General features: G+C 58.1%; 9 protein-coding genes across 9 annotated transcripts; 4 read left to right on the top strand and 5 right to left on the bottom strand.

Annotated features, from left to right (window-relative positions):
* Nucleotides 1–273: 273 nt before the first annotated feature.
* Nucleotides 274–4040, bottom strand: UV8b_07141 (uncharacterized protein; the record flags this gene model as incomplete). The annotated part of the gene is made up of 3 exons (XM_043144638.1): nt 274–1962; nt 2023–3068; nt 3863–4040. The coding sequence occupies 3 exons, from the start codon at nt 4038–4040 to the stop codon at nt 274–276; spliced, it is 2913 nt and encodes a 970-aa protein (XP_043000573.1).
* An 848-nt stretch (nt 4041–4888) lies between these two features.
* On the bottom strand, nt 4889–8249 carry UV8b_07140 (uncharacterized protein; the record flags this gene model as incomplete). The annotated part of the gene is made up of 3 exons (XM_043144637.1): nt 4889–5988; nt 6072–6372; nt 6579–8249. 3 exons carry the CDS (start codon nt 8247–8249, stop codon nt 4889–4891), a joined length of 3072 nt encoding a protein of 1023 aa, XP_043000572.1.
* A 1916-nt stretch (nt 8250–10165) lies between these two features.
* On the top strand, nt 10166–11464 carry UV8b_07139 (uncharacterized protein; the record flags this gene model as incomplete). The annotated part of the gene is made up of 1 exon (XM_043144636.1): nt 10166–11464. One exon carries the CDS (start codon nt 10166–10168, stop codon nt 11462–11464), a length of 1299 nt encoding a protein of 432 aa, XP_043000571.1.
* A 519-nt stretch (nt 11465–11983) lies between these two features.
* On the bottom strand, nt 11984–12891 carry UV8b_07138 (uncharacterized protein; the record flags this gene model as incomplete). The annotated part of the gene is made up of 2 exons (XM_043144635.1): nt 11984–12439; nt 12535–12891. 2 exons carry the CDS (start codon nt 12889–12891, stop codon nt 11984–11986), a joined length of 813 nt encoding a protein of 270 aa, XP_043000570.1.
* Nucleotides 12892–13446: 555 nt separating this feature from the next.
* Nucleotides 13447–15257, top strand: UV8b_07137 (uncharacterized protein; the record flags this gene model as incomplete). The annotated part of the gene is made up of 2 exons (XM_043144634.1): nt 13447–14206; nt 14269–15257. The coding sequence occupies 2 exons, from the start codon at nt 13447–13449 to the stop codon at nt 15255–15257; spliced, it is 1749 nt and encodes a 582-aa protein (XP_043000569.1).
* Nucleotides 15258–15786: 529 nt separating this feature from the next.
* Nucleotides 15787–17712, bottom strand: UV8b_07136 (uncharacterized protein; the record flags this gene model as incomplete). Its single annotated transcript, XM_043144633.1, has 1 exon — nt 15787–17712. The coding sequence occupies one exon, from the start codon at nt 17710–17712 to the stop codon at nt 15787–15789; it is 1926 nt and encodes a 641-aa protein (XP_043000568.1).
* A 386-nt stretch (nt 17713–18098) lies between these two features.
* On the top strand, nt 18099–18358 carry UV8b_07135 (uncharacterized protein; the record flags this gene model as incomplete). Its single annotated transcript, XM_043144632.1, has 2 exons — nt 18099–18134; nt 18215–18358. 2 exons carry the CDS (start codon nt 18099–18101, stop codon nt 18356–18358), a joined length of 180 nt encoding a protein of 59 aa, XP_043000567.1.
* Nucleotides 18359–18468: 110 nt separating this feature from the next.
* UV8b_07134 (uncharacterized protein) lies at nt 18469–19053 on the bottom strand (the record flags this gene model as incomplete). The annotated part of the gene is made up of 3 exons (XM_043144631.1): nt 18469–18529; nt 18692–18793; nt 18995–19053. 3 exons carry the CDS (start codon nt 19051–19053, stop codon nt 18469–18471), a joined length of 222 nt encoding a protein of 73 aa, XP_043000566.1.
* Nucleotides 19054–19151: 98 nt separating this feature from the next.
* On the top strand, nt 19152–19553 carry UV8b_07133 (uncharacterized protein; the record flags this gene model as incomplete). The annotated part of the gene is made up of 1 exon (XM_043144630.1): nt 19152–19553. The coding sequence occupies one exon, from the start codon at nt 19152–19154 to the stop codon at nt 19551–19553; it is 402 nt and encodes a 133-aa protein (XP_043000565.1).

Below are 19553 nucleotides of genomic sequence, written 5' to 3'. Positions count from 1 at the left end.
GGGAAGAGGGGAAGGGGAGAAGAGGGGAAGAGGAGAAGAGGGGAGGAGGAGAAGAGGGGAGGAGGAGAAGAGGGGACGAGAGGAAGAAAAGAAGAAAAGGAGAGAAGAAGAGAGGAAGAGAGGAAGAGGAGAAGAGAAGAAGAGAAGAGAAGAGGAATATCGAGAAGAGGGGAAGAGGAGAGAAGAGGAATAGAGGAATAGAGAGACAGAGGAAGAGAGCACCAGAGCACCAGAGCACCAGAGCACCAGAAGAACAGAAGAATAGCCAGCCCATTACAGCCGCGCAAACACCATTCTGAAAATCTCCCTCGCCTTCAACAAATTCACCAGGCTCATGCGCTCGTTATCCAGATGCGCCGCATCGCTCGCCCGGCCGCACGGGAAATTCGCCGCCGGCGCCCCAAACTCCTTCTCCAGAAACCGGATGGCCGGGATGGACCCCCCCTCGCGGATGTACAGCGGCTGCCTTGGCTTCGTCGCCCTGCCCACCGACGACGCCTGCGCCTGCGCCTGGGCCCCCTGCTGGTGGCGGTGCTGCTGCCCCTGGGGCACCCGCTCGAAGCGGTCCGGCCACGCCTCCATGATGGCCTGCCCCAGCGTGCAAAAGATGTCGTTGCCCGGGTCGCCCAGCCACGGCTCGGCCTTGTTGTCGACGTTGACGCTGAGGCGGTTCTGCGACTCGAGCAGGCCAAACTGCCGGCGCAGGTGCCACTCCAGCGCGGCGGCCACGTGCTCCACCTCCTGCCCCGGCACCAGGCGCAGGCTGATGTGCGAGCTGGCGTGGCTGCTGACCAGGCTGCCGTCCGGCCCGGACACCTTGTACTTGTGGATGGTGAGGTTGGGCTCCCTCCAGCGGGCGAGGAGCGACCGCTTGAGCTTGTCCGCGGACGCGGGCTGCGGCTGCTGGTGCACCATGATGGAGGCGATGTCGTCGAAGCGCGCCTCCTCCTCCGGCGTGAGGGCGGGGATGCCGTCGTAGAAGCCCGGGATGAGGATCCGGTTCCCGGGCCCCTTGAGCTTGGACAGCACGCAGGTCAGGTCGGTCAGCGGCTCGTCCGACAGGTGCGAGCCGTCGACGCCCGAGTGTATGTCCGGCCGGGGCGAGTCGACGCAGACGGTGGCGTGGAGCACGCCGCGCAGGCCGTACGTCAGGCACGGCACCTCGTCGTTCAACCAGTAGCTGTTGGCCAGCAGGATGTAGTCCACGTGCCCGATCAGGCCCTTGTTCCGCCTGACCGCCTCCTCGAACCCCCTGGAGCCGAACTCCTCCTCGCCCTCGATGAGGAAGATGACGTCGTTGTTGAGCCTGTGCGCCTGCATGAGGTCGGTGACCGAGTAGAGCGCGGCGATGACGGGGCCCTTGTTGTCGCTGACGCCGCGGCCGTAGAGGAAGCCGTTGGTCCCGGTGGCGCTGAACGGATCCGTCGCCCACTTTCCCTTCTTCTCGTCCGCCGCCACCACGTCGTAGTGCCCGTAGAACAGGATGCGTTTGCGCTGCTCCGAGGAGGAGGAGGAGGAGGAGGCCTCCTTCTTGCCGGAGAACTTGGCGTACACCACGGGGTTGCGGGCCTTTTCCGTGCTGAGCATTTCCACGTGGCCGCCCAGGCGCTTGAAGAGGGAGCCCAGGAACGTGGCGCCCTTGCGGCAGTCCTCGGCGAACTCCGGCCTGGAGGATATCGTCTTGTACGAGACAAAGTCGCTCAGGGTCGAGAGCAGCAAGTCATTGCTCACCCCCTGGCCCGCCTGCTGCTTCGACGGCGATGCCAGGTCCTTGACGGACCAGACGGAGATTTTCTCGTCGTTGGAGCCGGTAATGAAGTACTGCTCCGAGCAGTAGGTTGTGTTTGCCGATGCCAGGATTTTGCCCTTGTGCGCTTTCCATTTCCCGAGGCATTGGTATTTCTGGCTGAGATCCCTCGACGAGGCGTGCCTGTATGCGCCGTAGTGGGCGGTGCTGTATTTCTGCGTTTCGGTCAGCGCGCGATCGACTCCGACTCCCGGGAAGAAGACCAGCACACTTACGCTGACCCATCCGTTTGTCGACCCAGCCCAGAGGCAGCCCCATCCCATCTGGAGCGACATGACGTCGCCGCCGTGGGCTTTAATCACCCTGAGTCTTTGTGCCGTGTCCAGGTCCCAGAGTTCCACGATCCCGTCAAGTTTGCCGGCGTATAGAAAGGACCCGTCTAGGGCAAGCGACAGCACGGACTCGGCGTCGTCTGTGCCAAGAGCCATGATCTCGTCGATGCCGCCGCCGCCGGGCCCCTCTTCACTGCCACGGCCGTTTTCTGCTGATGCGGCCAATCTCCACAGCTTGATGGTCCCGTCGCCGCCCCCCGAGATCAAAACGTCCTCATCCGAGTCGGCTTCCACCGTCGGGCCCTTTGCCATCAACATGCAGTACACGTAGCCGTTGTGGGCAAAATGGCGGATACTCCCCTCGTCGATCTCCAGGACGGCCTGCGCACGCGGAATCAGGGCCCAGCGGTCTTCGTTTCGTCTCGGGGTCGCTCCTCCGCCGCCGACGGCCTTGGAGTCAAAGAACCGGTGGCTTCGGCGGTCGGGGTGACTCTGCGAATCTGGGGAGACCCGGCTGGACGGACTGCCCAGGGTGACCCACTGTATGGTGGTGTTTTGGGCGCCAATGTAGAGCGTATCGTGCTGCGGGCTGTAGGCGGTGCAGAAGACGTCGCCCACATCGTAGACCCCGTACACCTCGTAAAGACGGCGCAAGGTCCTGGGGCACCACACGTTTATTATGGCGTCGCCGGCGCTGGAGAAGAGAAGAGACGCATCTGGGGAGAGGAACAGCGAGAGCACGCTGCGCTTGTGCGCCTGCACTTGGCGAGTTTGATGGAAGGTATCGAGCGACCAGACGACGATTTCGCCGTCCTGGGTGCCTGCGTATATCGACTTGTGCGTTGGGCTGACGGCGAGGGCGAGGACGGTGCTGTCGTGTCGAAGGTTATGCACCAGCTCGGGTGTTGCTTTCGAGGCGTCGGGTGTTTCGAGGGCGTTGAAGACTGATGAAGAAAGAGAGGGCTGGTCTCCGACGGCGCTCATAGTATCTGTGATGGGCAAGGCGGACTCGCTCGTTAGCTTGACTCGTCGAAAGTCGCGTGTTGTGTTGCAAGGGGAGGTGCTCGAGTGCTCGAGTGCCCGAGTGCTCGAGTGCTCGAGTGCTCGGAAGTGCTAGAGTTGCAAGCTGGAAGCCGGCCGATTGGGGAGGAAGTTTGGCAGTGCCCGGAGGATAACGTCAAAAAAATCAAGCAATTGATCCCTCGGCTTGGGGTAAAGGAAGAGGGGAGTCATGTGGAAGCAGGCGAAGGGTGATGGACCGAAGGCAGGCTCTCCAAGGGTGACGGGGGGCCACGAAGGGTCAGGTCAGTCCAGTCCATGTCACCACTGAATTATTGCGATGGCGTCAGTTTGATGGTGTGGGCCAAATCGACCTTTGGGGCTGGGGCCTCAACAGCGACGTCGGCGGGCCAGCTGCCTGGCGGTCGACAGACAGACGGTGGCGGGTGCTTGTACTGTACATACAATACATACAGTTCACGGCCGGAACCGAAGGCACGCTAATTCCCCGCGCGTACCCACCACCACAGCGGGTACCTAGCGCCCCGGTTCGAGGAAGGAGCGAATGTCGATGTCGTCTTGGCTTCCCGTGCCAGAGGAAAGGCGAGAACGGCAAGAGCAGACGACCAGCCACGGGCGGTGTCGGCGATTGGGTCCCGGGACCAGTCTCCCAGAGTACAAGCAGGGAGTCAATTGGGCGTCGCGACGAGACCCCCGAGTGAACATTGATGAACATTGATTTGATGGCAGCCGCAGCCGCAGCCGCAGCCGCACTCGCACTCACCCGAGGAGAAAAAAGCCGACATGGAGCTTCTCGCGGCGGCCACGTCGCCCTTTCGTTGCTCTTTGCGTCGCGTTTCCGCCAAGCGTATCTCGTCGCAGCCTTGACATCGTCCGGCCGCCAGCCAGGCGACGTCCGACGTCACGGGCGCGGTCGCCTTTGACGCTGCGGTGCTGGTCATGGGCCAGCAGGTAGGTAGGTACTTGCACTGGCTGATTGCTGGTCAGGTTTGCGGCACGACGATGGCACCAGACTTCAAACGAACGCCGGACACGCACGCTGCGGGTTTCCAGCCCCAGAGGGAAGAACGCGGGAGCAATCGTGGCAAGGCAGGGCAGGGCAGGGCAGGGCAGGGCAGGGCAGGGCAGGGCAAGCCAAGGCAAGGCAAGGCCAGGCGCGGGCGATTGATTCGGCACCAGCCTGCACGTCTCTCTTTATACGTCCGCTGGCCCCTACAGCCAAGACAAATTGACTACCCCTGGGTCAGACCGGACAGGACAGGACCAGACGCCTTGGCACTTGCGTAGGCGGCCAGCTAACTGCGCGGCTGGCCATGACCGACATTCCCGACAACCTTGCTTGACTGGACCAGACCTTTACCGACGTCGACGTCGACGTCGGCCTCGGCCTGTCAGACACCGCTACTTCAGATTCTGGTGCTTTCAAAGGGTCTGGTCGCTGGAGACGTCAATGCGCACTGCAGCCACCCACCGAGCCGCCACTCTTGCTTGCTTGCTCCAAAAAACCAGTCCGCTCAATATCATGTCATGCCTCTTCAACTGCGATTTGGGTCAGCTGCAAGAAAGGGAAAGCGAGGGAAAAAAAAAAAAAAGAAGGAAAAGAAAAGAAAAGAGGTCAGTCTGAACAAGACAGGCTGTGAAACCATATCCAGCTGATGCCCACCCCCAGCTTTCGTCTGACCGGTCGACGCACCACTCCGTGTGCTCGCCGTCGACCCGTGGCGCAGAAAAAAAGAAAAGAAAAAAAAAGAAACACCAGGACCCCCAGACGCCATCCCGGCATTCCGGCCTAATCCAGGAGAATGTCATAGTCAAAGTCCTGGTCGCTCCTGAGCGAGTACTGAGGCAACGTCCAGGGACCACAGGACCCCGTTCCCAGTCCATGATGTGCCCAGTCGAGCCGGACCACCGCGTCCCCCCTCCTCCGCTTGTGCAGCTCGTAGGGGTGGGTGCACTCGTCAATGTCTCTGGTCGAATAGCGCATGGCCGAGAAGCTGGCTCCGTTCAGGTCCCCAAAGTTGGCTCGCAAGATCCGGCCCTTGGCGCCGAGCACTTCGACCCAACGGACGTCGGTCCTGTTCCCGCCGTCTTGCGGGAACTCGTAATCAGCCCAGAGATCGTCAACCGTCGACGCCCAGTTCCCGTGCAGCTGAGAGTGTTTCTTGTCTCGGTAAGACTCGCCCGGGCCCCGGCCCCACCATCTGACCCGGTCCGCTCCATAAAGGCCCAGGGTGACGCCTATCCGCGCAAACGTCGACGGCAGTCCCGGCCCATGCGGTTTCCCCTTGACATTGATGGCCACCGACTCGCCCCGGAAGTGGTACGTCCAGGCAGTGTCGACGGCCCACGAAAGAGCGGGAGGAGCGATTCTCTGCCGAATCCGCACCGCGACGCCGTCCCTGACCGTGTCCCATCGAACCTCCTGCGCGTGCATGCGTGTCTGGTGAAGGCGCCTGTCCAGCCAATCTCTGCCGTGACCGCCACGGTCATTGTCCGTCAGGGCGCGGTAGAAGTCCATGCATATGGGCTCGCTGATGAGCTCGACATTGGCATCATAGCTCTTCCGTCTCCAGCTTACCAGCGTGCCGGTGACGGCGTCTATGGACCAGGTCGACTGGCCAGACGCCGACGTGATTTGGAGCTGCGAACCTGACGCAACTTGCAGGGTCGGTTTCGGCATCGGCGGCTCGACCGCCTGAATAGAGTTGACGTGCAGCGGCCCCGACACGCGCAGCTCACCCGTGGCTACCTGGTGATTCGCAGGAGCCCAGTTCGTCTCATGCTTGGTTCGGAATTTCAGCTGCAGGTATGCCTCGCCATGGATTTCTCTAAGCATTCCGTCGTGGAAGCCCTCGGCGACTAGAACCGCTTCCGTATGCGGCTTAATGCCTAGGGAGAGGCGTTGCTGGTCAATGGTGCGGACAAGGAAGCTAGCATCGGAAAATCCTGCACAATGGAATGAGACGACCAACCTTTCGGAATCGAGACACGTCCACCTGTCAGCTTCTTTCCATCCGAAACAACCGACCAGCTCCCAGCCAGGTGATCCAAGGACAGAAAATCGTAACGGTTTACGACTTTGATGTCGTGGTGATGTAGTGACAGGGTCTGCACCGGCTCAATGGATTTGGCATACTCGGTGATGTTTGAGCTGACGTTGTGCTCTGATGACAAGAGTCCGTCCATGACGAAATTGTAATCATTCGGTTCATCTCCAAAGTCGCCACCGTAAGCCATAAACTCCTCGCCCGCTTCCGTCTTTGCTCGCAGACCCTATTTGATCGTGAGAAAGGGGATTCGAAATGGTTTATTGTTTGGTGCCGTGGAAAAATCAACAAGCAAAGAAATGAAGAGAAAAGAAAGAGAAAAGAAAGGTGAAGAAAAGAATGGATTCGAAATGGTTTATTGTTTGGTGCCGTGGAAAAATCAACAAGCAAAGAAATGAAAGAGAAAAGAAAGAGAAAAGAATGCCCACTGACGTGATTTGCCCATTCCCATACAAACCCTCCCATCAATCGAGGGTGCTTGTAGAACAAGTCGATGTACTCCTTTGCGTTGCCCTCCGAGTTCCCCATGGAATGAAGAAACTCGCAAACCACGAGCGGTTTCTTCCAGTCCCTCTCCTTGGCAAAGGATTCCAGAAAGCCAAGGTCCGGATACATGCGGCTGTACACGTCTGCCGTTTTGGCATTCCCGTCCCCTTCGTAATGAACCAGGCGGGTGTCGTCCATGGCCTTGATGGTGTCGTACATGGCCTGGTGGTTGCCCCCGTAGAAAGACTCGTTGCCAAGCGACCACATGATGACGCAAGCGTGATTCTTGTCGCGCGCCACCATCTGCCGTGCCCGGTCTACATACTGCTCTCTCCAGACCGGATTGTCTGACGTGTACTTGGCTGGATCGCCGCCCGACGCTGCGAAGCCGTGGCACTCAAGGTCGGCTTCGTCGAGAACCCAGAGGCCAAGCTCGTCCGCAACGTCGTACAGGCGAGGGTCGTTGACCTGGTGGCATGTGCGAATCGCGTTGATGTTGTGGGCTTTCATGATGAGCAGATCCCGCCGCATGAACTCGTAGGGCACCGCGCGGCCATGGTCCGGGTGGTGCTCGTGCCGATTGACGCCCCTGAACTTGACGGGCCTTCCATTGACGCAGTACACGCCGTCGATCAAGCCCGTTGACCTGAACCCAACTCGATGCGCTAAGCTGCAGCGGCTGTCGCCGAGGAAGTTTAGCACGAGGAAATAGAGATGGGGGGTTTCAGCAGTCCACTTGTGAGGGTTGGAAACGTCAATCTTGACTTCGTCCGACTTGACCAAGTCGGCCGTTTTCAAAGCAACTTGCTTTCCCCGGGGATCCAAGAGCTTCAACTCCACGGGGCAGGGAGAGCTGACATGGACCTTGACTCGCAGAGTGGCATTCTCAAACTTTTCGTCAAGGTCGGTAATGATGTGAATGTCGAGGGGGTGTACCTTGGGAAACGCGTGGAGATGTACATGTCGAAATATGCCACTTAGCCACCATTGGTCTTGGTCCTCAATGTAGCTCCCGTCACATCTCTGGTATACCTCGACAGCCAGGTGGTTCTCCTGGCCGACTTGAACCAGGTCAGTCACGTCAAACTCACTGGGGTTTCTGGAGCCTTGGGAGTAGCCGACTTGGCTACCGTTGAGCCACACAGTAAAGGATGAATCAACGCCTTCGAACCGAAGCCGGAGCTGATGCTCGGCAAAGGACTCGTCAAGGGAAAAGGACGTCAGATAGCGACCACATTCATTTTCTGGGTAGGAGATATTGGGAGGGTAGACGGGCCAAGGGAAGAGGTAATTCGTATAATGGGGCCCTTTGCCATGGCCTTGCAACTGCCACATGCCTGGAACAACAATGTCTCCGAAATCGCCGGGTGCGAAGTCGGGTTTGTAGAAGTCCCGGGGCCCCTCGAATGGCGACCTGGACCAGTGGAATTTCCATTTGCCCGAGAGGCATTTTGCCTTGGCCTTGTTCACATCTTGGCGGAGAGCATCAGCTTCAGTGTCGTACAAGTAGAAGTTGCTCCTAGGGGCGAGGGTATTGCGGTGGATGACGCTGACATTGCTCCAGTCCGGGAGGGAGGCTGGGTGGACCGGCGGCAATGTAGTATTGGAATCAGACATGACGAAGAGTAGGAAGCACGAGAGATAGCTTGGATTATCAGTAGGGGAGAGCTCGCGGGGGTGACAAGCAATCTAATTCGGATTAAGCGGCCAGGATATGAAGATCCCAGTAGGAGTCCAGCTCAGAGCAGATGGTGGGAAAAAAAGACGGAAAGAAAAAAAATACTATCAAGAGGCCTAAATAAGGACGTGATTTAACAAAGGCACCCAGGGAACGAAGATGCCGGCAGATGATGCCACAAGAACAAGCAATATTCGGGAGAGGAGAGGACAATGAGGTCGAGGAGGACCAAGGTAGGAAGCGCTACTCCGCAAGGACGCAGAGTACTTGGACGATGAGTAGAGGCAGACCAGAACATATGGGCAAGCCGCCAACATGAGCGTCTCGTCTCGTCTCGCCTCGTCTCGTCTCGTCCGTCAGATGGGACGAGGCAAGATCCGAACGGTGAGCAAGCCAGCTTCAGGCTGCGAGCGTGTGGCACGCGTGCTGCAAGGCCCTAACCGCATGCGGAGCAGATGGATGAGACAGGCGTCACAAGTCTAGAACAGCATGGGCTCCAGGGCATGAATTGCGGGCGGGTTCTGCAATGGCGAGAGTTACATCGGGCGTTTAGAGTGCGACAGAGGTTTCGCGGAGAGCGCGCTTGATCGCCAACACCAACTCGGCCGGAGGTCAGGTCAGGTCATGTGTTGCTTGCTGTGCACAGTAGGAAGCACGCACAGTGTACGGCCATGTTACCCCTGCTCTATACTACATGTAGCATCACCAGCAGCGCCGCGGTTAGCGCCGCTTATTATCGCTGCTCAGCTTATGCTTCCATTTGTCTGGCAAAGGGCACGTCAGGTTCATGCAAAGACCTTTCTTATGGCCTCAGATTGAATTCCCTTTATTCTTGAGCATATGCTCTATATGAAGGGCAGAAGCCGCTCTCTATGAGAGAGTACCTTGGGTAGGCAATCGAGGGCTTTTGTGCATCCATCCTTCACTGGTGAACCCCGCTCACCGCGATACGTTTGGCCAGTCGAGCGGAGTACCTGCAGTGTGAAGCCCGCCCAATAGAGCCAAGGTACCTAAGTGACGTACCCTACGTGATCACGCAGTTACTCCGCATCCACTTACATATCGGGTGCATGCATAAAAAGCCCAGTACTACTGTAAGTCGTCTACGTCATATGGGCCAACGACCTCCTACCTCCTACCAGGAAGGTAGGCAGGAACTCATATATACAAAAGGCAGGTCATTTTCGAAATGTCTTTCGCAGACTTTGATTCTAGGTACCGAAGACGACGTTACCTCACTTAAGAGTACGTAGCATAATAAGTGATTGTGCAATGGTCAGGGCTGGGCCAGGCTCCCTCCCACGCCTTGCCGTTCGTGACATGTCACGGAACAGGCCCCGTCTTCATCTGCACGTACAAATGCACCGCCGAGGCTTCTTGCTTGCGTCATGTGGGCCGACGAAGGACCGCGCATCAAAGGGCATTTCATATTCTTCAGACATCTCGACCTATTTCGGACCCTGCGATGCGGATGCATGCAACCACATTTGGGGTCTGGCGATCAGTACCCGAGTCAGTCAGCATGAGATTGATTTTCCAACAAGCAGGTGCGCCGACGCAATTCCGTCCCTTGGTTGGTTACTGGAAGAGGAGTGGGCCGAAAGTACTGACCACATGCAGCCTCCAGCTCGAGGGTACCTCTGCACTGTGCAGCTGCTACCTGCTGACCCGCCAGGCATCGTGCAGGACAAAAGTACGGAGCAACATGTATGTACTCAATAGCTTCTAAAATCTCCAAGCCGTGCAAACGTTGGAGCATCGCTGCACCAAGACGTCTGCCGGGATCCTTTACTACATCGTTACAGCACTCGTCTTTCTCTCTTTCTTTTCGTTTTCCAACCAGCGCCCCCCAAACATGGAAGATCAATTCGGCGGCAGGACCGATGACGACCTCTTTTACGACGACTTCGAACCCGTCGAGAGCGAAACGGCCGACGTCCCGCGCCCTCAACATACCGCCGAGTCCGCCTCCGTAGCCGACCCCAAGCCCATACCAGCAAAACAGCCGCCGCAGCAAAGCCAGCCCGCGAGCAAGAACCCTCCACCACCAGGGCAGGCCTCGGCCTCGGCCTCGGCCGCGAACACGCCGTCATCACCAGCTCCCAGCCAACCACGGGCCAAGGGCGCCGCCAACACCCTGTCCTCGTCGCGCTTCGCCCGCAAGGCCAGGAACGCCAGCAAGAAGCCGGGTTCTACGCCGCCTCCCCCCGCAGCGACCCGAAGCCCATCTCTCCCCAAACAAGGCCAGCAGAAACAAAGCCAATGCCGCGAGGAACCCGCCCCCGGGGACAAGAGCTCGCCGCCGCCGCCCAACGCGCCCACCGCCCCGGCGCGGGATAAAAAACCCCCCGCGTCCTCCTCAAGCGCCGCCGCTGCCAACGACCCCGAAGCACGCCTCCAGTCGGGCGCCAACCCGCGGCAGAAGCTGACGGACGCGGAGCTGGCCGCCAAGATGGAACAGATGAAGCTGCTGGCGGCGGAGAAAACGCGCAAGTTCGAAGAGGCGGAGAAGGATGAGAGGCAGCACGCCGAGGCGTACGCAAAGGGCATGGAGGAGGCGCGCAGGCGCAAGGCGGATGACGCGGAGCGGCGGCGCCGCGGGGAGGAGAACAAGCGCAAGCTGGACGAGGAGCGGGCCAAGAACCGCGAGCGCAAGCTCAAGGCGATGGGTGCCAAGGAGGCCGGGTGGGACGAGGGCAAAGAAGCTGTTCTGGAGGCCGAGGCCAGGAGAGGGTTCCGCGGAGCGAATGGCGGCGTCAGAGGAACCAAGCGAGGCGGACTTGGCGACAGCAGGTACGCCAGGGAAGGCCAAGAGCAGCCCGACGTAGACCGCTTCTTGGACGATCGCTATCGCCGCGGCCGAGGTGGTCGAGGGCGAGGTCGCGGTCGGGACAATAGACGGGGCGGCTTTGAGGGTGGCCCAGACAAGCCGGCCGACAACAGCGCCGCCCCTGCGCTGACATCCGACCAGTTCCCTGCCCTGCCGTCCGACGGGAAAAAGAAGAGCTCTGATTCCGCCATCGTGCCTGTTTACCCTCCTCAGCGAGCAGAGTCTGCGCTGACTGCCTCGCTATCCACACCGTCGCCACTGGGGGGTAAATGGGATGATGAAATGGAAGCTCTCGATGAGCTGAAACGGCAGGGGAAGTCATGACCGCCATAGGCTGGCGGTTCTCGGGAAAGAGATGGAACAAGTAAAAACCTGATGGGCGTTCTGTTGTCGATATTCCCCTGGATGAATACGAAGCGGAGCGGAGAGGATTTCGATCATCAAGGTATCTGAAGGGAACAAGAAACGTGGCCTTTGAGCGGATTCATAAAAAAGATTATTCAATAGAGTATGCGTATCATGTTTCTTTACCTCATCTTGATAACCACATTCTCTTGCATACCGTGATACTATTACTGCCACCTAAAAACACTCCAAGCATGCAAGTGAAAATGAACAAATAAAAATGCCAACGAAGCAAACTCATTACCCTTCCCACCCGATTTTGTACTCTGAACCACCATCACTCATAAAACAGGGTACGCCGTGTCCCATAATCTTGTTGCCAAACCCTCAACTCCGGATGCCTATGCTGCTTCCCGAAATCCTGCGCGAAAAAGAAACATAGTACAAGGTGTGCCGCCGATGCAGTCGACAGCACCGCGGCCGTCATCGTCTGAGTATTTACCACCCGCTGCGGTGTCTCGCGCTTCTCCCACTCCTATGGCCACCTGACCTTGGCCCTCGTGCGCCTCCAGATCCTCCTCCCATATCATCGTCCGCCATGCTCTGTCTCTGCCTGCTCTTCAACTCCCGCGGGAACGCTTCGTATGTTTTCCGCATAGATGCGTATCCCAGGTGCATCTTTCCGTAGAAGTGGTCCGCTAGGCGGCGGTCATTGTCCAACCTACTAAGGTAGGCACCGCATACGTCGCACACCTGCAGTTTCTGGTGGCCAGAGGGACCGGACGTGTCTGAGAGCGCCTTGAGCTCCTTCTCCTTGTCGGCTTTGTTTTGCATGGTCTGCTTGACTCGGAAATTTTCGTCGATTGCGTGGGACACCTCGGCCATGGAGGCGAGGACTTCGACTTCCAGGAGGCCGTCTGCTATGGACGCCGACAGGTTCGAAATGGCTTTCAGCTGGCAGACGCGTTAGTGAGCCATGTCGGAAGGTCATCATCTCCAGGGGGGGGGGGGGGGGGGGGGGCATCCGACAGCAACGTCAGGGAGCTTACCAGGACATTGGTTTGGCGTATCTCATCTGGAGTCTTCTCGAGCCGCTTTTGCGCCGCGTCGATTCGCCGATTGCAATCCTCAATGTACTTTTGCAAATCGCGCATGTAGTCGTAGTCGAACCCGTATCGCTGCTTCTCTCGATCCGATAAGCCGTCATATTCGGATTTCAAGGGCTCGGAATGGACTTTGGGGCACTGGCCGAGGTCTTGCTTCGTATTCGTGAAGAGGTCGTGAGGACACGTGCCGACGAGATAGGACCGGCAGACTTTGGGGTCGGTGAGGGATAGCTGAGCTGCGCGCGAGGTGGACTGGTGTCCCATGAGCTGCTCGAGCAGCTTTCTTTGCTCGGCGGCCATGGCAGCAGTCACAAGCTGTTACGGAGATGACGCAGAGGAGCAGATTGTAAGAACTGGTTAGCGAGAGGGCCCGGGAGATATAAACTTGAGGCTCGAAGCTAAGAGAGTCTTGTCGATGTCCGGGGGTTGTTCGTAATGGTCAATAATTTGCTCTGATTGCTTGGTTTGACTGCTGGATCTTGGTGTTCAGATGTTTTGCCACGCCTCACCGCCCAACCGAGTCTCGGAAGCTCTCCACCGAGCCACGCATCTCTGAAACAAGCACCCCCCCCCCTTCCCAGGCTTCCAAGTTCCAACAATCACTCGCTCCACGTCGCCAATTGCCCGCCAGGTCTGTGAGCCTGCAAACGGGGAGCCGAGTCTTCAACTTTGTCGCGAGGCACAATGTGATGTTCATGTCGTTCGATACCACAGCCCGCCCGCTCCGCCACTCGACCAATGACCAATGACTGCTCACTCTTCGAGGTTCCCACCGCAAAAAGCCACATCGCTCCCCCTTCTTTCCCACATCCGACCTCTCGGAGCCGGTCGGACATCCAGACACGCACCACCGTCATGGTTTCCTGGCTCGCCGCCGTTCTGACGACGCTCGCCCCTGGCCTTGCCCTCGCCTCCGACTACCACGAGCAGCTGATCCTGCGGCCGCTGCCGCTCTCCCAGCTCCTCGCGAGCTTCAACTTCAAATCAAACACGTCCATTGCCGACTTCGAGGCCCGCCATTTCCGGCTGTTCCCCCGGTCGCTCGGCCAGATCCTCGAGTACGCCGGCACCCGCGAGCTGCACCTGCGCTTCACGCTGGGCCGCTGGGACGCCGAGACCTGGGGCGCGCGGCCGTGGGATGGCGCCAAGGAAGGGGCCTCCGGCGTCGAACTGTGGGCCTGGATGGACGCCGAGACGGACAGGAAGGCCGACGACAGCTGGCTGACGCTGACAAACGCCTTGTCGGGCCTGTTCTGCGCCAGCCTCAACTTCATCGACGAGACGAGGACGATTCGGCCGGCTCTGTCGTTCCAGCCCGAAGGCCATCATTCGCCTGCCGCGCTGGCCAAGACGAGATTGCTCCACGGGGTGCTGCCGCACGAAGTGGTGTGCACGGAGAACCTCACGCCGTTCTTGAAGTTGCTGCCGTGCCACGGCAAGGCCGGTATCGCGAGCCTGCTGGACGGACACAAGCTATTCGACTCGTCGTTTCAGAGCATGGCCATTGACGTCAAGCCTCTTTGCGACGATGACGACGGCGGCGGTAACTGCGTGCTGCAGATGGAGCAAACGATTGACATGGTCATGGATATCGAGCGGTCCAAGCGGCCCAGAGGTCAGATCTCGACCAACGCCGTCATCATCCATGCTCAAGCGCTTTACTCACCATCTTGGTAGACAACCCCATTCCGCGGCCGCCACCGGCCAGCGAGCTCGTCTGCGACGAATCCAAGCCCTACCACGACGAAAATCACTGTTTCCCCGCCGACCACCTGAACGGCCAAGACTGGACCCTGGCGCAAATATTTGGCCGCCCCATGAAGGGAACTTGCCCCCTCGCCAACTCCGACCATCCTCCCGTCTGTCTCGAAGTCCCCAACTCCCGCATAGTGTACGCATCCGAAGGGTCCACGGAAATCAAGCACGGCAACGGCGAATCGCGGTGCTACACCTTCCCGGAGGAGACCGAATTCGCCCTCATGCTTCCCAAATCCGAAGCCAAGACGGCTTCCGAAGCGTCAAGAGAGCTGGTCGAGCCCGCGCAGCCGCTGCTGTACGCCGAAAGGAGCTTCACTGGCCACGGCCAAGAACACGGCGGCGTGCAGGCCATCCTGACGAACCCCAACCCTCACGACGTGGAATTCGTCTACCTCGAGTCCCTCCCCTGGTTCATGCGCGTCTACCTGCACACCCTGGCGACCCGCATCTCCGCCGCCGCCGCTCCGCACCACAACGCCTCGTCGCTCATAAAGAAGGTCCACTACCGCCCGGCCCTCGACCGCACCCGCGGGACCCAGCTCGAGCTCCAGATGCGAATCCCCGCCCGGTGCACCGTCTTCCTCACCTACGACTTTGAAAAGGCCATCCTCCGCTACACCGAGTACCCGCCCGACGCGAACCGTGGCTTCGACGTCGCCGCGGCCATCATTCGCACTCTCGAGCCGCGCGTCATGAACCTCCGAACCACGAATCTGCTCCTGTACCTGCCAACGCCCGACTTTAGCATGCCCTACAATGTGATTATTTTCACATCCACTGCCATCGCGCTGGCCTTTGGGGGCTTATTCAATATCCTGGTCCGGCGAATAGTCGGTGTGGACGAGGGTGCAGGCGCCATGTCCAAGTGGAAGCTGAGGAACTTGCTCAAGAGGTTGACGGCAAGTTGAGGAGTTGTCCAGGCGTATTCTGGTCAGTCTCTGTACTTGGTGTGGGTGCATGAGAGAGCTGGGCGTGCAATGTCGAGGACTGTTTTTCTCCTGGCTCATTATGCATAGTCGGATAGAGGTGGCATAATAAAGCGTATTAATGGAATGCCATTTGACGAGACTTTGGGGTTATTACATGACTTGCATGTGTTTAATCGGAGATTCCTTGCCTAACGTACCTTGATTGAGTATATACCTAGGGTGTCGTCAAGTTTATGCATACATGTATATATAAACATATATACATATGAAAGAATTCGAATCCATCTGTCCAATTTATACGTTGCAACGTCATCACTCATTCATCAGTCGGCCACAGACTTGGTCTGCCGCGTGCTTCAACTCGTCACCCCGTTTCCAGACCTTTCTCCCTACTACCCCAATGGCTGCAACGTGTCCACGCGCTGTTCCGCAGTCGAGCCACCAGCACTGTCCCGGCAGCGCACAGCCCGGCGTCTCGATTATGCGGCGGTAGAGCCAGAGGCCAGTTTTAGCAGCCAAGGGGGAGCGCGAAGCTTTCCACGCGGTTGCTACCACCGTTGTACCTGGCACCAGTACCGAGGCCACGCTTGGCAAAGGCTCCCCAGATGGCGCACTCGTTAGCACCACCGGTGAGCTGCTTGTCCGCGTCGAGGATCGCGTCGCGAGCGGAGACCATGTTGGGGTTGCACGGCTGAACGGCCATGCCACCCATGACAATCTTCATGGAGAGGAAGCGGCCGTCCGTGGGGACGCCCTTGCTGTTCAAGGTCGGGTACTTGTCCGCGGTGATGCCGTGCCTGTCGACCAAGTTCCAGAACAGCTCGTACAGGGTGGTGGCCCAGATCTCGCCCATGGCGTGGACCTCGTTCTGCCGGTTGGCGGCAGCGTACGTGAGCGGGTTGGTGCTCATGTTGGTGGAGTAGAGGTAGGTCCGGATGCCCTTGGGGTTGTTGCTGATCCAGGCGCCGAGGGGCAAGTCCTTGGTGCGAGTGTCGGTGGACCGGGCGAGGACGGCGATGGCCATGAAGTCGGACCAGCCCTCGCCCATGGCGCCGGATTCGAGACCGCTCAGGCAGCCAGAGTTGGCGGGCCCGCCTGTAAGACGAGTTGAGAGGCCGTGGGTGTACTCGTGCAGGACCACGTCGGGCTCAAAGCTGCAGTCGCGGTTGGGGCTGCTCTTTGTCCACATGTACATTCTCATGCGGGCACGGTATCCGTCGGGAGGGGTGGCAAAGTTGGCATTGTTGGTGCCACTGCCGTCCTGGGTGTTGAGGACCACGAAATCGTTGCCTCTGCCGCCTCTGCCGTTGTTGTTGGTCTGGAAGTTGCCCGCAGGCTCGTTGAAGCCCAGGGTGTACAGCAAGTCATGGTAGGTATTGGAAGTGTAGAATAGCTGGGTGATGGAAGCATCCCGGTAGGACGACTTTTCGGACTGGGAGGTGGAGTAAGGGTACTCGAATCTCAAGCTGGCAGAGGTTGGTCGGTAGCTGTTGGCGTAGTCATTGACGTTGTTGTGCCCATCGTAGTTGGTCTGCGCGACACCATTGTTGCCCCAGAGCGTGGTATAGTTCCTGGAGCCGTCGCTGAACCAAGTAAAGGGGGAGGTAACAATGTTCCATGGATCTGTCTGCACGGAGCGATCTCCCTGAGTGGGATCCATGACGGTCCAGGGATAGACCTGCAGAGCAGCAACATCAGAAACATAGTCGACGACCCCGTGGATTTTTTTACCATCGTCGGCATCAATATATGTCAACAGCCAGTTGTCCAGGATATCAGTCTCAATCCTCCAGGTCAAGCTGAGGGAGGAATCCTCCTTGGTGAAATAGACTAGCTTGGCCGCCGGGTCGCTAACAGCGCCTTTGGTGCCCTTGACGATGTAGGTTTCGCGACCCTGCCGGGCCACAGCCCTTGCCTTGCTGGCATCAACGGGAAGTCCAAGAATATTGACGACGTCCTTTAAAGCTGCAGCAGGGTCGGTGAAGGCTCGCTTGTTGAGAGGATTCTCTCTTGGCAGCTTGTCCTTGAAGAAGCTGTTTCCGTAGGAGAAGATGGTGCCATCAGGGCTGACATTGACGTTGAAGTCGGCGTTATCGATGTCGATGCCATGGAGGGTCTGCTTGAAGTTGACGTGGGCCAGACCGTCCGCACCGACATAGTGATCGTCGACGAGGCGGAATTGGGCGTTGGGGAGAACGGTTTTGACGAGCTGCGTGGCAGCACCAACATAGTCCCCTCTCTTGCTGATAGCGCTGACAGTTGGATGAGACTTGGCCTTGGTCGACACAGTGTAATCCGAGAGCTCAGGCATGCGGAACTTGCTCAGGTCAACACCTCGCTTGTCTAGAGAGGCATCATGGGGGTGGCGTCCCTTGGGGTGAGCGAAAGTGTTGGCGGCAAGGCCCGTCAGGCTGAGGAGAGCAGCAGCCTTCATTACGGGGTTTATGTTCAGCGAGAAAAGCAGAGGTTCAAATTAATGAGAATGTGTTTCGACCAGCTCATGGGTTGACCTTTGCGCTTCCTGGCCTACTTGCCGACAACCTCGAACCTCGATGCGCATCACGACCGCATTATATAAGTTCGCAGGTCCCAAGGTTTCTTTTCGACGAGCTGCAAAACACATCGAAGCCTTGGAACCATTGTTCGACATCAGTATGTGATTCTACAGCTTCCATTTCGGTCCATCCAGGACCGGAGCCCGACTGACCATGCAATCTTGGTGCGACCCGGACAAAGAAGCTCAACGCCGATGATACTATGCCACTCGTCCCCAAATTGGCTCGTCAACTACCTATCTCGGTCGGGTCACGAGAGTTTGAAATGGAGTCTGAAAAGGGCCATTTTGAGAACAGGAAGGTGAGCCAAGAGGGCCAAGGCACTGACGCCTCATCAGCTCCGTATCAGTATTTGGCGATTGCTATCTCGCGAGACGCTAGCTGTACTCAGAGTTTCTCACACGTACGATACGATACGTACGGGTTGCGGCCAAATGGCAGCTTCTCGCCGAGATTGCGGCCATGAGATATAGTCACAGGGTGGTCAAGGATCCCAGACGGAGAGTAAAGGCTCAGTATGCTTGAACGGGAAAGGAAGGCGGAAGCAATGTTTACTGGGGAACACAGCAAAGGAAGGTCTAAGTTTGAGACAGCCCAGGTTGCCATTCGCATGCGCCTTGCAGGAGTGCTGGGTATCAGCAGGGAAGATGCTTCGCATGTTTGGCATACTCGTCACAAGGGTATTGGAATGTGTGCCTGTCGATCAATTAGCATCAAAAGCTTACGACATACAGAGGCCGAGACGGTTGATGATCAAGAGACAAGAGAGCCGTTTGGCCGTGGGCACTGGCAGTCACCCCAGCGCCTTCAGTGCTGTTGTGCTAGTCTGGAAAAACTTTCCTTGATCGGGAAACGCACCAGTTCATCCATCTTCCGCCGTTGCGGCGACGCCAGGTGACAGTCTGCGACGGATGCTTTCTTAAACAGGCTCGCGAATGATCGACCAGCCTCTCTTCTCTCCTAGTTTCGATGGCTCAGTCGGTGGCATTTTCAAGACAGGTCAACAGGACAAGGAACTGATTGACACAACACGAATTCTCAGGATCTTCGATAGCGAGATTTGGCGCTACCAATGCGACCTTCCAAGTTCGGGCTGCCATCTTGAAGGTCTGGTTGAAGGGGGTATGGGCCCTGTGGCGAGGGACGGGGGACAATACCTACCTACCTGGTAGTTCGTGCTTTTTATAGCCTTGGCCAAAGAAGCATGCATTACTATGCATGCTTTGTTTTTCGAGTGCAGGTCTGGGGTACCATGTGTCTTGTTCTTGCGCACCCTGGCGTGAGCAGGTTGCGCCACTGTCACTCGTTTTCGTCGACGATGTTTCCAATGTTGCGTCTGCATCCCGATTTCGATGCTCGCGCTCGCAAGGTGCTGCTCGTCAGCTTTGTTGGCGCTCAACAAACGGAATTTCCAACGCAAAACGACCTCTTGTCTCTCGTCTCCAATCGCGAGAAGCGTCCAAAGTCTCGCGGAGAGACTGTCGATCGTCAATCAGTGAGTGATCTTCAGAGGCAAAGCTCCAGATCTAATCGACCCAATCTCTGCAGCTGGCTGGCAGCTACCCAAGGCCAAGGCTTGGCATTGCCACCCCATGAGCATTTCGAACTGAAAGTAGTCATCCGTCTCCGCATCCCATCCGCTAGTTTTCTGGTTAAATCCAAGAGCGCGCCAGCCGCTGGGTCGCATCCGACATGGCCTCGTGCTAGGCCGACAGCTTAA

Source organism: Ustilaginoidea virens, chromosome 6, assembly GCF_000687475.1.
Source record: "Ustilaginoidea virens chromosome 6, complete sequence".
Lineage (NCBI taxonomy): Eukaryota > Fungi > Ascomycota > Sordariomycetes > Hypocreales > Clavicipitaceae > Ustilaginoidea > Ustilaginoidea virens.
This window is presented reverse-complemented; position numbering and strand designations above follow the sequence as displayed.